This window comes from Dasypus novemcinctus, chromosome 1, assembly GCF_030445035.2.
Source record: "Dasypus novemcinctus isolate mDasNov1 chromosome 1, mDasNov1.1.hap2, whole genome shotgun sequence".
Lineage (NCBI taxonomy): Eukaryota > Metazoa > Chordata > Mammalia > Cingulata > Dasypodidae > Dasypus > Dasypus novemcinctus.
Genome location: NC_080673.1, coordinates 178,042,610 through 178,053,886, shown reverse-complemented (window position 1 = coordinate 178,053,886; position 11,277 = coordinate 178,042,610). Strand labels below are relative to the sequence as shown.

Sequence of the window (11,277 nt, the reverse complement as noted above, 5' to 3'; positions counted from 1 at the left end):
CTGTAGTTGGGTGTAATGTTCTATATATGTCTATTAGGTCCAGATCCTCTAATGTTTTATTCAAGGTCTTTGTTTCCTTATTGATTCTCTGTTGAGATGTTCTGTCAAATCATGATAATGGTGTATTAAAATCCCCCACAATAATTGTAGAGGCATCTATTTGTCCATTTAGATTTTCCAAAGTTTGCCTCATGTATTTTGAGGCACCCTGGTTAGGTGCATAAATGTTTATAATTTTTCTTTCTTCTTGATAGATTACACCTTTTATTAATATATCATGTTCTTTTTTTTCTCTTACAATAGTTTTGCATTTAACATCTATTTTGTACAATATTAGTATAGCTACTTCTGCCCTTTTTTGGTTGTTGTTTGCATATAAAATTGTTTTCCATCCATTCACTTTCAGCCTCCTTGAATCCCTGGGTCTAAGGAGAGTTTCTTGTAGACAACATAGAGGCGGGTCATATTTTCTTATCCATTCTGCCAATCTCTGACTTTTGGTTGGAGAGTTTAACCCATTAACATTCAATGTTATTACTTTCAAGTAATAACTTATATTAGCCATATTATCTTTAGGTTTATATACGTCATATGGCATTTTTGTTTCTCTTTATATCCTTCTAGTTATGCTTACACTCTACTCCAGCTCTGTCTCTCCTGTTTTTTTCCCCTTCAACTTGAAGAACTCCCTTTAGTATTTCTTGAAGGGCAGGTTTCTTATTGACACACTCTCTTAATTACTGTTTACCTGTGAATATTTTGAATTTTTCCTCATTTTTGAATGCTGGCTTTGCTGAATAGAGAATTCCTTTTTTTTTTTCTTTTAGCATCTTAATGATGTCATTTCACTGCCTTCTTGCTCCCATGGTTTCAGATGAGAAATCAGCACTTAATCTTATCAAAGTTCCCTTGTATGTGATGTATCTCTTCTCTCTTTTTGCTTTCAGTGTTCTCTTTTTTTGTCTTGGGTATTGGAAAATTTGACAAGTATATGTCTTGAGGTAGGCCTGCTAGGATTTATACTGCTCTGGGTATGCTGCACTTCCTGGACATGTACGTATATCACTCTCAATAGGGTTGGGAAGTTTTCAGCCATTATTTCCTCCAACACTTCTTCTACCCTGTTTCCCTTCTCTTTTCCTTCTGGGATGCCTGTAATTTGTATGTTTGTGCATTTCATGTTGTAATTCAAGTCCCTAAGTCCTTGATGGATTTTTTCTATCTTTTTATCAATCTGTTCCACTGTCTGTCTGATTTCAGATGTACTGTCTCCACATTGCTAATTCTTTCCTCTACTTGTTCAAATCTGTTGTTATGTGCTTCCAGTTCACTTTTGATTTCTTGCAATTTGCCATTCATTGCTATCATATCCATATCTTTTTATGTATGTTTACAATTTCTTCAGTATATTCTCCCAGTGTCTTCTTAATATCCTTAATCTCTTCCTTCACTTCATTAAGTTGACTCATGATATTTGTTTGGACATCTCTGGTTAGTTGTTCCATGTTCTGCATCTCCTCCTGATTTTAGTTTGTTTGTTAGACTGAGCCATATCTTCCTGTTTCTTAGTACGGCTTGTGTTTTTTTTGCTGGTGTCTAGGCATCTGTTTTTCTTGATGGGTTTATTTAGTTGATTAGCTTCTCTTTCATCTCTGGGTTTTACTTTGTTGTCTTTGTGTGTAAGGGTTTCATTTTGACACATAGTTCCTCTTATTCTATTTCCTTTTTTGTCTATGTTCTCATAAAAAACAATGAGGACAAGAGTAAAGGATAGGGAAACGGACTTTGACCCAGTGGTTAGGGCGTCCGTCTACCACATGGGAGGTCCGCGGTTCAAGCCCCGGGCCTCCTTGACCCGTGTGGAGCTGGCCCATGCGCAGTGCTGATGCGCGCAAGGAGTGCCGTGCTACACAGGGGTGTCCCCCGCATAGGGGAGCCCCACGCGCAAGGAGTGCTCCCGTGAGGAGAGCCGCCCAGCGCGAAGGAGGGAGCAGCCTGCCAAGGAATGGCGCCGCCCACACTTCCCGTGCCGCTGACGACAACAGAAGCCGACAAAAGAAAACAAGACGCAGCAAAAAGACACAGAAAACAGACAACCAGGGGAGGGGAGGGGAATTAAATAAATAAATCTTTTAAAAAAAAAGAGTAAAGGATAGAGGTAAGAAGAGAAAAATTATAATAGTAATAATAATAAAAAAGGTGGAAGAGGAACAGTGTAAGACCTAGGAAAATAATTAACATGGCTAAAAACCACAGGAAGTACAGAGGAACAAAAATTAAAAAGTGGGATAGAAAAAAATGAAAGGAGAATGAAAATAGAAAAAATATATAGAATGTATTAAAAGGCAGGAATGATGAGAAGAGAGGAAAAGAAAAAAGAAAAGAAAAATAACAAAAAAGAAAAAATTAAAAAAGAAGCAGAATAGAGAGAAACAAAAACATAAATTCAAGACAAAGAAAACACAATATAGAAAAATGAAGCAAAGAAAAGGAATAACATAGGTAGAAAAGTTGGTAAATGAAACAAAGGGAAAAAGAAAGAAAGTGGAAACACAAGAGATAAGAAATAAAACAGTAGCAACTAAAAACAAACAAACAAAAAAAGGAAAAACAGCTTTCCTTCTCTCTTAGGCCCCTAAGGAGCTTCACAGGCTGCTGGTGTTCATCAATAACCCTGCAGCCTGCCCTCTGCAGGTAATGTGCCTGGTTTGAGTGAGTAAAATAAGAAAAAAAGTAAAAATAGGAAACTTAAAGAAAGAAACTTATCCAAGAAAATCTAAAATTAAAAAAAAATGTCTATATATTCACTGCCATAACATATCAGCTGGATGCCTGATAGCCCAATGGATCATTTCTTCACTTCTCTAAAGAGACCAGGAAATAAATCCAGGGACCTCATATATGCAAAGTGAGAATTCCCCCATTGAGCTAAACTACCTCATTGGATTGATCAGCCTTCAGAAAGCTATCTGCCTCCTTTCCCTCAGGCATTTTAGACTACAGTTTGCTAGAGTCAGGTTGATTAGGTACCTCTCCCACCCCCTTTCTAATCTAGTTCCTCTCTTTCCCTGGGCTGCTGGGCATGACAACCTGGCTAAGCAGATAACCTTCTCCTCTCCCCATTGAGTTGGGGTCCCTTCTGAGATTCAAAGGGAGCTCAACCAGCCAAACTCACCACAAATTATATCACTGTCCACTCTGTCAGACCCTTCTTCCTTTCAGGAAATGTCCATTTCCAGTCTGTTGGCAGCAGTGAGCCAGGGTCTCCACCAGGGTTAATTGCCCTGAGGGCAGGGCATATGTGCCTTTTCCAGTCACAGGAATGAGTAACTCATGGTTTTCCTTTGTCCTCTTTATCTTTCCAGCATCCTCCTAGATGACTCAAAGGACCTTCCTATTCTATATATATCCAAAAAAGCTCCTTTAGATAGGTCCCTGCCTTCTCTCCATTGTGTGTGTGTGTGTGTGTGTGTGTGTGAGAGAGAGAGAGAGAGAGAGAGAGAGAGAGAGAGTTAGACTCTGCCTACCTACTTTGGTTCTATTTTCCATAAGTCTACTCTGCATTTTAATATTTCAAAGTGTTAAGTATGCAATTTAGTCTCCAACCTATCTGTTACTTAAGTTTGTATCCAGCTAGTTATATGGAATTGATTATTGTAAGTACTAGGAACTAACCAAAACAAACAATACAAATCAAAAAGAACTTTTCATAGTCTTTGCAAATTGGCTTTGCTTTGGCTAGTGGTTTCTTTCAGGGCATAACCCTCCTAGAGAAAATCAACCTAAAGCCAATGTTTGAAGGAGGGCAAGATGCTGGCAGAGTAAGGATCTCCAAAAATCTGTGTATCCTCAGGGCAGTTAGTAATCACCCAGAAGTATCTAAAGCACATTTTTGGCAGGCCCAGGAAAACAAAATATTGTGCAATATCTTTAGAAGAATGGAAGGAGTCTTCCTTCTGCAGGGAAGATTCCTGTGTAGAGCATTCCATGCTGTTGGGGCTGGGTCCATCCTCCACTGGCAGCACAAGCCACCTCAGTATCTATTCCATAGCTGTAGCTGAAAGCTCCATTTCCCAAAAGCAGGAAGAGGAAGAGATGGTCCAGAAATCAGTAACTTAAGTTACTGATTAGTAAATTTGACTAGCTAAAATATAATTGTAAGCACAGCTAAAGTTTGAACCTGTCCAAGTTGGAAAAAGGCTGGTAGTCACCATTTTAACTCTGCCCCTGCATGAAAGGAAGTGTTACTGGATTTCATTTAGGTTCTTGGCTGTGCTGCAGAAATGAATTTCAAAAGCCAGTAATTCATTTAGGTAGGAAAGAAAGAGAAATGGGAAAAAAATAACAGATCAGGGGTACCAGGTAGAGAGGAAGGGGCTGAGAAGTAATAAAGAAGGCTGATTTACAGGTTACAATTCCCCATTATAGGTTATAAATGCCCAGGTTTTACTTGCGTGGTGATCTAAGTTGGGTAGAATGCAGCTGGAGGCTGGGTCCAGAGGCAAGAGAGCATGAGAGAGCATGAGAGCTCATTCAGGCCTTGCACCTGGCTTTTGAACTGTTAATTTTCCACACCTTTGCTAATGGCAGGGGAGGAGTTCTAGCTGTTTACTGTTTTGATTGCTTATTTCCCCCATCAATCTCCCAGCAAGGCCTAATGATAAAGTCCTTAGGGAATATCCGGGCTTCTCCTGGCTTCTGGAGGAAGTCTTCTGAGTGGCAGAATCTTGGGGAATGGTCTTCCAGCAGCCATCTTTGGGTTATTGATGTTCTTGTGGACTTCTTACCAGGTTCCAGATTCATCTATTGATTGCCTATCTTACTAGCCTGCTTCAGAAGCAAGGTTGATTGAAAATCACAGTGACAGTAAGGACCTGCTCCTTTCCACCTAGACCAGCTCTAGCCTATGCTCCAGCCCCACCTCCAATAGGGAGGAAGCTAGGGGGACCTGTATTAGCATTTCTATGCAATTGCAGGTGCTTTTTGCTTACACAAACTGGATACTCACATACCTAGGGCTCCTTCTCCGCCCCTGATAGGAGGCATGCTGTACCTCCTCAGCCTCTCTGGGCAAATGCATGTGCTTTTAGTCCATACAGACTGCATACTAAGACACCTGTAATTCCAGTCCTGCTCCCCAGTAGGATAAGAGGGGAGATGCTTCTCTACAGTTATGTGGACAACAATTTTGACCTGCACATGTTGCTGCCTCTCGCCACCCCTCCTCCCCTTTCCAGCCATCACTATCTTTCCCGCCAGTCCCGCCCATATTGCCAACGTATAATCTGCCCTCTTCCCCGGTAACTGCTTACCTCGGGGCTGTCCATCAGCTTCAGCCTGTCCACTACTGCCCCGTAGCTAGCCCTCCCTCCATCTTACTCCTCCCTCTCAACCCTATATAACCTAGTGCACTTCCATAATAAAGCAGACCTGTTCTTGCGCTCAAGCGGTCTCCGTGGTTTTTTCCCCAACCGCGCGTCCCCCACACCTGGAGAACCGGTGCTCCCTTCGGGAGTACCCCCCGCGGGCGGTTCGGCAGGAGCGAGCCCCCCCTGACTCTTGGGCCTGAGCGAGGCTAAGCCCTCCAGCCCGACGGCATTTGGCGCCCGAACGTGGGGCTGCTCCTCCCCCGGCCCCTCTCTGCTGCTGCTGCTGTGAATCGGACGGCTCATCCTCTTCTCCAGGTAGGGACCCCTCGCCGTCATCCCGCCTCTATTTTAACATGGGCGCCTCTCTATCATCGCGTCAGGCGCCACAAGTTAGGGCCCTCGCTGCCCTGCTCGACACCAACGGAGTCCGCATTTCCCTGCGGCAACTCCAAAAATACTGGGACCTTTTGCTCCCTTTTAATCCATGGCTCGCCACCTGCCAACTCTGGAGCCCAGATACATACTCTCGACTCATAGATCGAGTCACCTCCGCAATGGAGCATGAGAAACGCTCTTTCCCAACGGGCCTCTTACCTGTTCTTGTTGCCATTCACGCCTGTCTCCTTGGCGCCCCATCCGAGACTATTTGTGAGGCTTCTCCCAAGCGGCCTCTAGACTGTGATTCCGATGAGTCCACCGACACTGACTCTCTGTCTGACCAACTTGCGGCCACCCTCGAGCGTGAGCCCCCCCGTCCCAGCTCCCCGCGGCACACAGAGACCGCTCCTGCCGCTCCCCAAGATGGCGAACTTCCGCCTTCTTCCTCCACCTCTGCCCAGGATGGCGCACATCCGGCTTCTTCTTCACCGATGCCCTCTTCCCGCCTCTACCCGCCTCTTCCTGTCCGGTCAGCATCCGGCTCCGCCCCAGAAACTGTATGGTCGCCATCTTCCGCCAAACCGGAAGCGCCCCCCATGCCATTTTGTTCACAACCGGATGTGGCTGCTTCGCCATCTTGGCCGGGGCCCGGAAGGGTCCCGCCACCATTTTGTTGTTGCCTGGAAGCTGTTAGACCGCCATTTTCTCACCTGTGTTCCGCTTATCCCTTGCCGCCGCCGTATGGCAATAGCCCTTCACCTGCCCAAGCCACTGTCCCTGGTGCCACGCCTTCTCAAACCCCCCAGCTGTATCCGCTGAATCCGCAGCCCACGCTGCAATGGCCGCAAACCTGGCTGCCCTTTACAGCGGATGAAGTTAAAACCCTCCGCAAAGCTGTGAAGGAGGATGGAATCAGCAGCCCTTATGCGCAACAGCTCCTGGAGGAGCTAGGAACCCAGCTCGTTCTCCCATATGACTGGATTTCCCTAGCCCGTGCCGTCCTCACGCCAGGACAATTTATCGAATGGCGCGCTCACTACCAGGCGGCTGTTGACCGGCAGGTAATAGAGAATGCCCAAGCCGGCGTCCTGGATCCATCCGACGCATACACGGGGACCAACAATTATGCAGACCCTCGCTCTTATCCCGAAATCGACCCAGGGTTTTGGCACCGGGTAAAAGTCCTCGTCCAGCGATTGTTCTCTCTAGTTTCCACCAAGCAGCCCACCAAGCTCGCGCAATTGCTTCAAGACCCCAATGAAACCTTCCCAGCATTCGTCGCCCGTGTTCTGGAAGCTTGCCAACGAAAGATCTCCAGCGAGGATGCCCAGTTCGCGCTGGCCAAAGAGCTTATCATAGACGGATGCCTTGCGCCATTCCAGGCTGTAGTCCTCCCTATACGTGACAAGGCTCTGCATGAGTGGGTCCTTGCCTGCCGTGACGTTGACCCGCAAGTCAAAACGCTCACCGCTGCCTTTGCATCTGCCATGGCTGTTTCATCTACCTCCACTTCCGTCTGCTTTCGATGCGGCCAGCCCGGCCAATTTGTCCGCGAGTGCTCTCAGCCAGGCCCGGCACCTCACTCCGACCCGCCGTCGCGACGACCAAGGGGCCCTTCTACGCCATGTCCGCGTTGTGGGAAAGGATATCACTGGGCCCGCGACTGCCGTGCCGCCCAAAGTTTCCAGCAGCCTTTAAACTCCCAGCGGGGCAGGCCTCAGCCCCACCCTCAAGAGGCCCTCAGAAAAATTCCCAAGCCGTAATGTGGACAATGCCTATCTCGCATCACTGGAAACCCTCATTAGAGCTCAGGATCGATGGGCAATGGCTCGATGGACTCCTAGACTCTGGCGCTGAGATCTCCTGCGTTCCTTTTGAAGTCGCTGCATTTAATCACTGGCCCCTCGAGACTGGCCCTCAAGTCATCGGTGCCACAGGAGCCGCAACCTCCTGGAAAACATCCCAGCCTCTGCATTGGAGCGACAGAGAAGGCCATGAAGGCCAAATTCGCCCACTCGTCCTCTCTTCAGTCCAGACCATCTTATGGGGAAGAGATGTCCTCAGCCAGCTAAAAGCCCGAATCATCACAGAAGCCTTCTCAGCTACGCTGCCCCCCCCCTTATAGGGGCCACTGCTCTCGTCGCAAAACCTGACCCTATCCCTCTGGAATGGGACACAGAGGAGCCCATCTGGGTCGAGCAGTGGCCCTTGCCAGCTCACAAGCTACAAGCTCTCTCTGCCCTCGTTGAAGAGCAGCTACAAGCAGGACATATTAAGCCGTCCACTAGTCCCTATAATTCGCCAATCTTTGTCATTAACAAGAAAAACACCGGCAAGTTCTGCCTTCTCCACGACCTCCGTGAGATCAACAAGCATATTAAGCCAATGAGATCACCTCAGCCAGGATGCCCGCATCCCACCGCAGTCCCCCAACATTTTTATGCAGCAACCATTGACATCAAAGACTGCTTTTTCTCTATCCCTCTTCATCCCCGAGACTGTCCGAGGTTCGCGTTCACAGTTCCACGCATCAACAACCAGGGTGCAGCACAGCGATTTCAATGGAAAGTATTACCTCAAGGCATGCGCAACAGCCCTACTATATGCCAATTGTATGTCAACCATGCCGTTGAGCCGCTGCGCTCCAAGTTCAATCCAGAGCACACATACATCTTCCACTACATGGACGACCTCCTTTTGGCAGCGAGCTCCCATGCGCTCCTCAATGATCTGCTCTCAGCAACAATAACAAACCTCTCCAGCCTCGGGCTTACTGTGCAGTCTGACAAAATAAACCTCCAACCTCCTTTTCAATTCTTAGGCTTTCATTTTCACCAGTCCATTCAACCTGCGAGCCCAAAAATTCACGTCTCCCACAAAATGACACTCACTGAGCTCCAACGGCTTTGCGGACAAATCAATTGGCTTCGATCAGCGCTCCCCATCACAACAGCGCAAATGCAGCCCCTCTTCGAGCTCTTGCAGACCAAGGATAGCCCACCAACTGCGGTTACTTGTAACATCACCATCACCCCCGCTGCCCGAGAAGCCGTCCAACAGGTCAGTGCCGCTCTACAGCAATGCTGCCTAGAGCGGTTTTCCCCTGACCTTCCAGTTTTAGCTTTAGTCCTGCCAACACCAATCACTCCCACAGGCCTCTTGTGGCAAGATGGCCCTCTCCTTTTTCTGCATACGTCAAAAAGCAAACTCCCAAAAATCTGCCCTTTTATAAAAGCCTGGATCGCATTGGCCACTGACTTATTACTTCTCTCCATACAAACATACGGCGTCCCGCCACACACCATTGTCCGGCCTTTAGATGCCAAGGATGTTACCTCCCTCATCATGAGCAATGCCCAAATGCAAAGCTTAGTAGAGCTCTTTCGTGGCTCCTTTGACAACCACTATCCTCATCACCAATTGCTGCAAGGAATGTCTCAATTAGCGTTTTCCAACCCGTTCTGTCCATTGCCCGCATGGAACCCAATTCCTTCTGCCATCTCTGCCTTCACAGATGCCTCCAAAACGACGTTTGCTGCCATCATATACACTCCCAACAATCCTGAGCCGCGGCAACTGCTGTTCGCAAATGACTTTTCTGTTCAAGTAGGCGAACTTCTAGCCGTCGCTGCAGTCCTCAATATTCACCCAGACCAGCCTCTCAACATCTTTACTGACAGCCTATACACTCTTCAAGTGTGTCGTAGCCTTCCACTTGCCACTTTCCTAGTAACTCAAACATCGACTGGGCACTCGCCTTTGTGCAGCGACTGCTTGAAGAACGGCAACAGCCCTGGTTCATTGCTCACATTAGAAGCCATTCTAGCCTACCAGGGCCTCTGACTCAGGGAAATGACCTTGCTGACGCTTCCATGTCCGCCCATCAGATAAACCCAGTCACTCTTCGTGAAGACTCCACCGATGGACCGCGGCTTGGAGACTTTGTCAACCAAGCCAAGCTTTTACATTCCCAATTTCACTTCTCTGCGCGGTCCATCCAGAAGCTCTTTCCAGACATCCCTATTGAAACTTGCAAGCACCTTGTGCGTGCGTGCTGAACTTGCACGCCTTTGCTGCCACTTGGACATTTGAAGCCTCAGGGCGTCAACCCCCGCGGCCTCCGCCCAAACTCGAGGTGGCAATTAGACGTCACTCATGTCAGCGCCTTCGGCCGCCTCAAATATCTTCATGTGGCAATTGACACCTTTTCACATCTGTGCTATGCAGTCCCCCTCGCGGGGGAGAGCGCCAAACATTGCATCAAGGTGCTTCGCCAAGCTATTTTGTTCATGGGAATCCCATGGGATCTCAAAACAGATAACGGACCAGCATATCGCAGTGCTGCCTTCGTCAGCTTCGTGCGGATGTATCACATCACGCATCACTTTGGCATTCCATACAATCCACAGGGGCAAGGAATCGTCGAGCGCACTCACCAACAGTTCAAGCTACTCATTCAAAAAGAAAAAAACCTCCTCTCCCCACAAGGCCCCAGCCGACGTCGTGACTGCCTGCCTCATTCACCACAATCTCTTAACCTTCGATAACCAGGGGCTCTCCCCCACCCATAAGCACTGGGGACCCATGTGGCAGCCCTCGCAAGTTCCCCTTGTCCATTGGAAAGACCCTGCCACCAATCGTTGGCAAGATCCCGCTCCCCTCCTAGCACAGGGGAGAGGCTTTGCTTGTGTCTTTCCAGATTCTAAGCCGCAACCTCTCTGGATCCCTGGGAGCTGCATCCGGCCTGCCACCGACCCTCTAGTCCCAGTAGACGATCGGCACCCTATGCCTTCAGTGAGAGATAACATTAACAAAGGATACGGCCCAGAAGTCGCCCCGTTCACCCGGATCCAGCACCAGCCCTCATTTAGAAACGCCTCCTCATAAAAAGTTTCTAACCCTTACCCCACTCTCTTTACCCCCCTCATGCTGCCCGCTTGCCGCGTGTGGAGAGCGAGGAATTTTCTTTTCTTTTGTCTCCACAGATGCCGCACCGTCAAATGATGCCTCTATGCAACCTCGCGACCGTCTCCTTCGTCCTGGCTTCCTTCGCTCTCCCAGCCGCTGCCAACCCGAATCATCAGCCCTTCAATTGGACCCTCACCCTCTTGACCTGCGAGAGCTGCCAGGGCGGCAGCCAGCTCCTTGCCTCCAACGTGACCGCCTCCGCCCCCTCTTTCACAACTGATGTCCTCAATCTCACTGGACGCATAAACATCCCATCTTACAATTTGGGGCCAAACAGCCTCTCTGCCACAGGTTTCTACATGTGCCCGTCCTCCGCCAGAGGATGTCATGACCCAACGCATTACTACTGTCCTTCTTGGGGGTGCGTAACCATCGCTCACAGATGGTCCGGCGCCCCTAACAGGGACCCATACCTTATTCTCCAGCGTAATGCTACTCGATGGAACACCATCACACTCACAGTTAAAGACCCCAACTCTGACCTCTGGCTACAGGGCCGCACGTGGGGAGCCCGCTTGTATGCAGTGGGTCATGATTACGGCGGCATTATCTCTATAAAAAA

General features: G+C 48.3%; 1 protein-coding gene across 1 annotated transcript; it reads left to right on the top strand.

The window, feature by feature from the left end:
* Nucleotides 1-7,509: 7,509 nt before the first annotated feature.
* Nucleotides 7,510-7,872, top strand: LOC139438629 (endogenous retrovirus group K member 8 Pro protein-like). Its single transcript, XM_071213715.1, has one exon. It carries the CDS (start codon nucleotides 7,510-7,512, stop codon nucleotides 7,870-7,872), a length of 363 nt encoding a protein of 120 aa, XP_071069816.1.
* The last annotated feature ends 3,405 nt before the right edge of the window (nucleotides 7,873-11,277 follow it).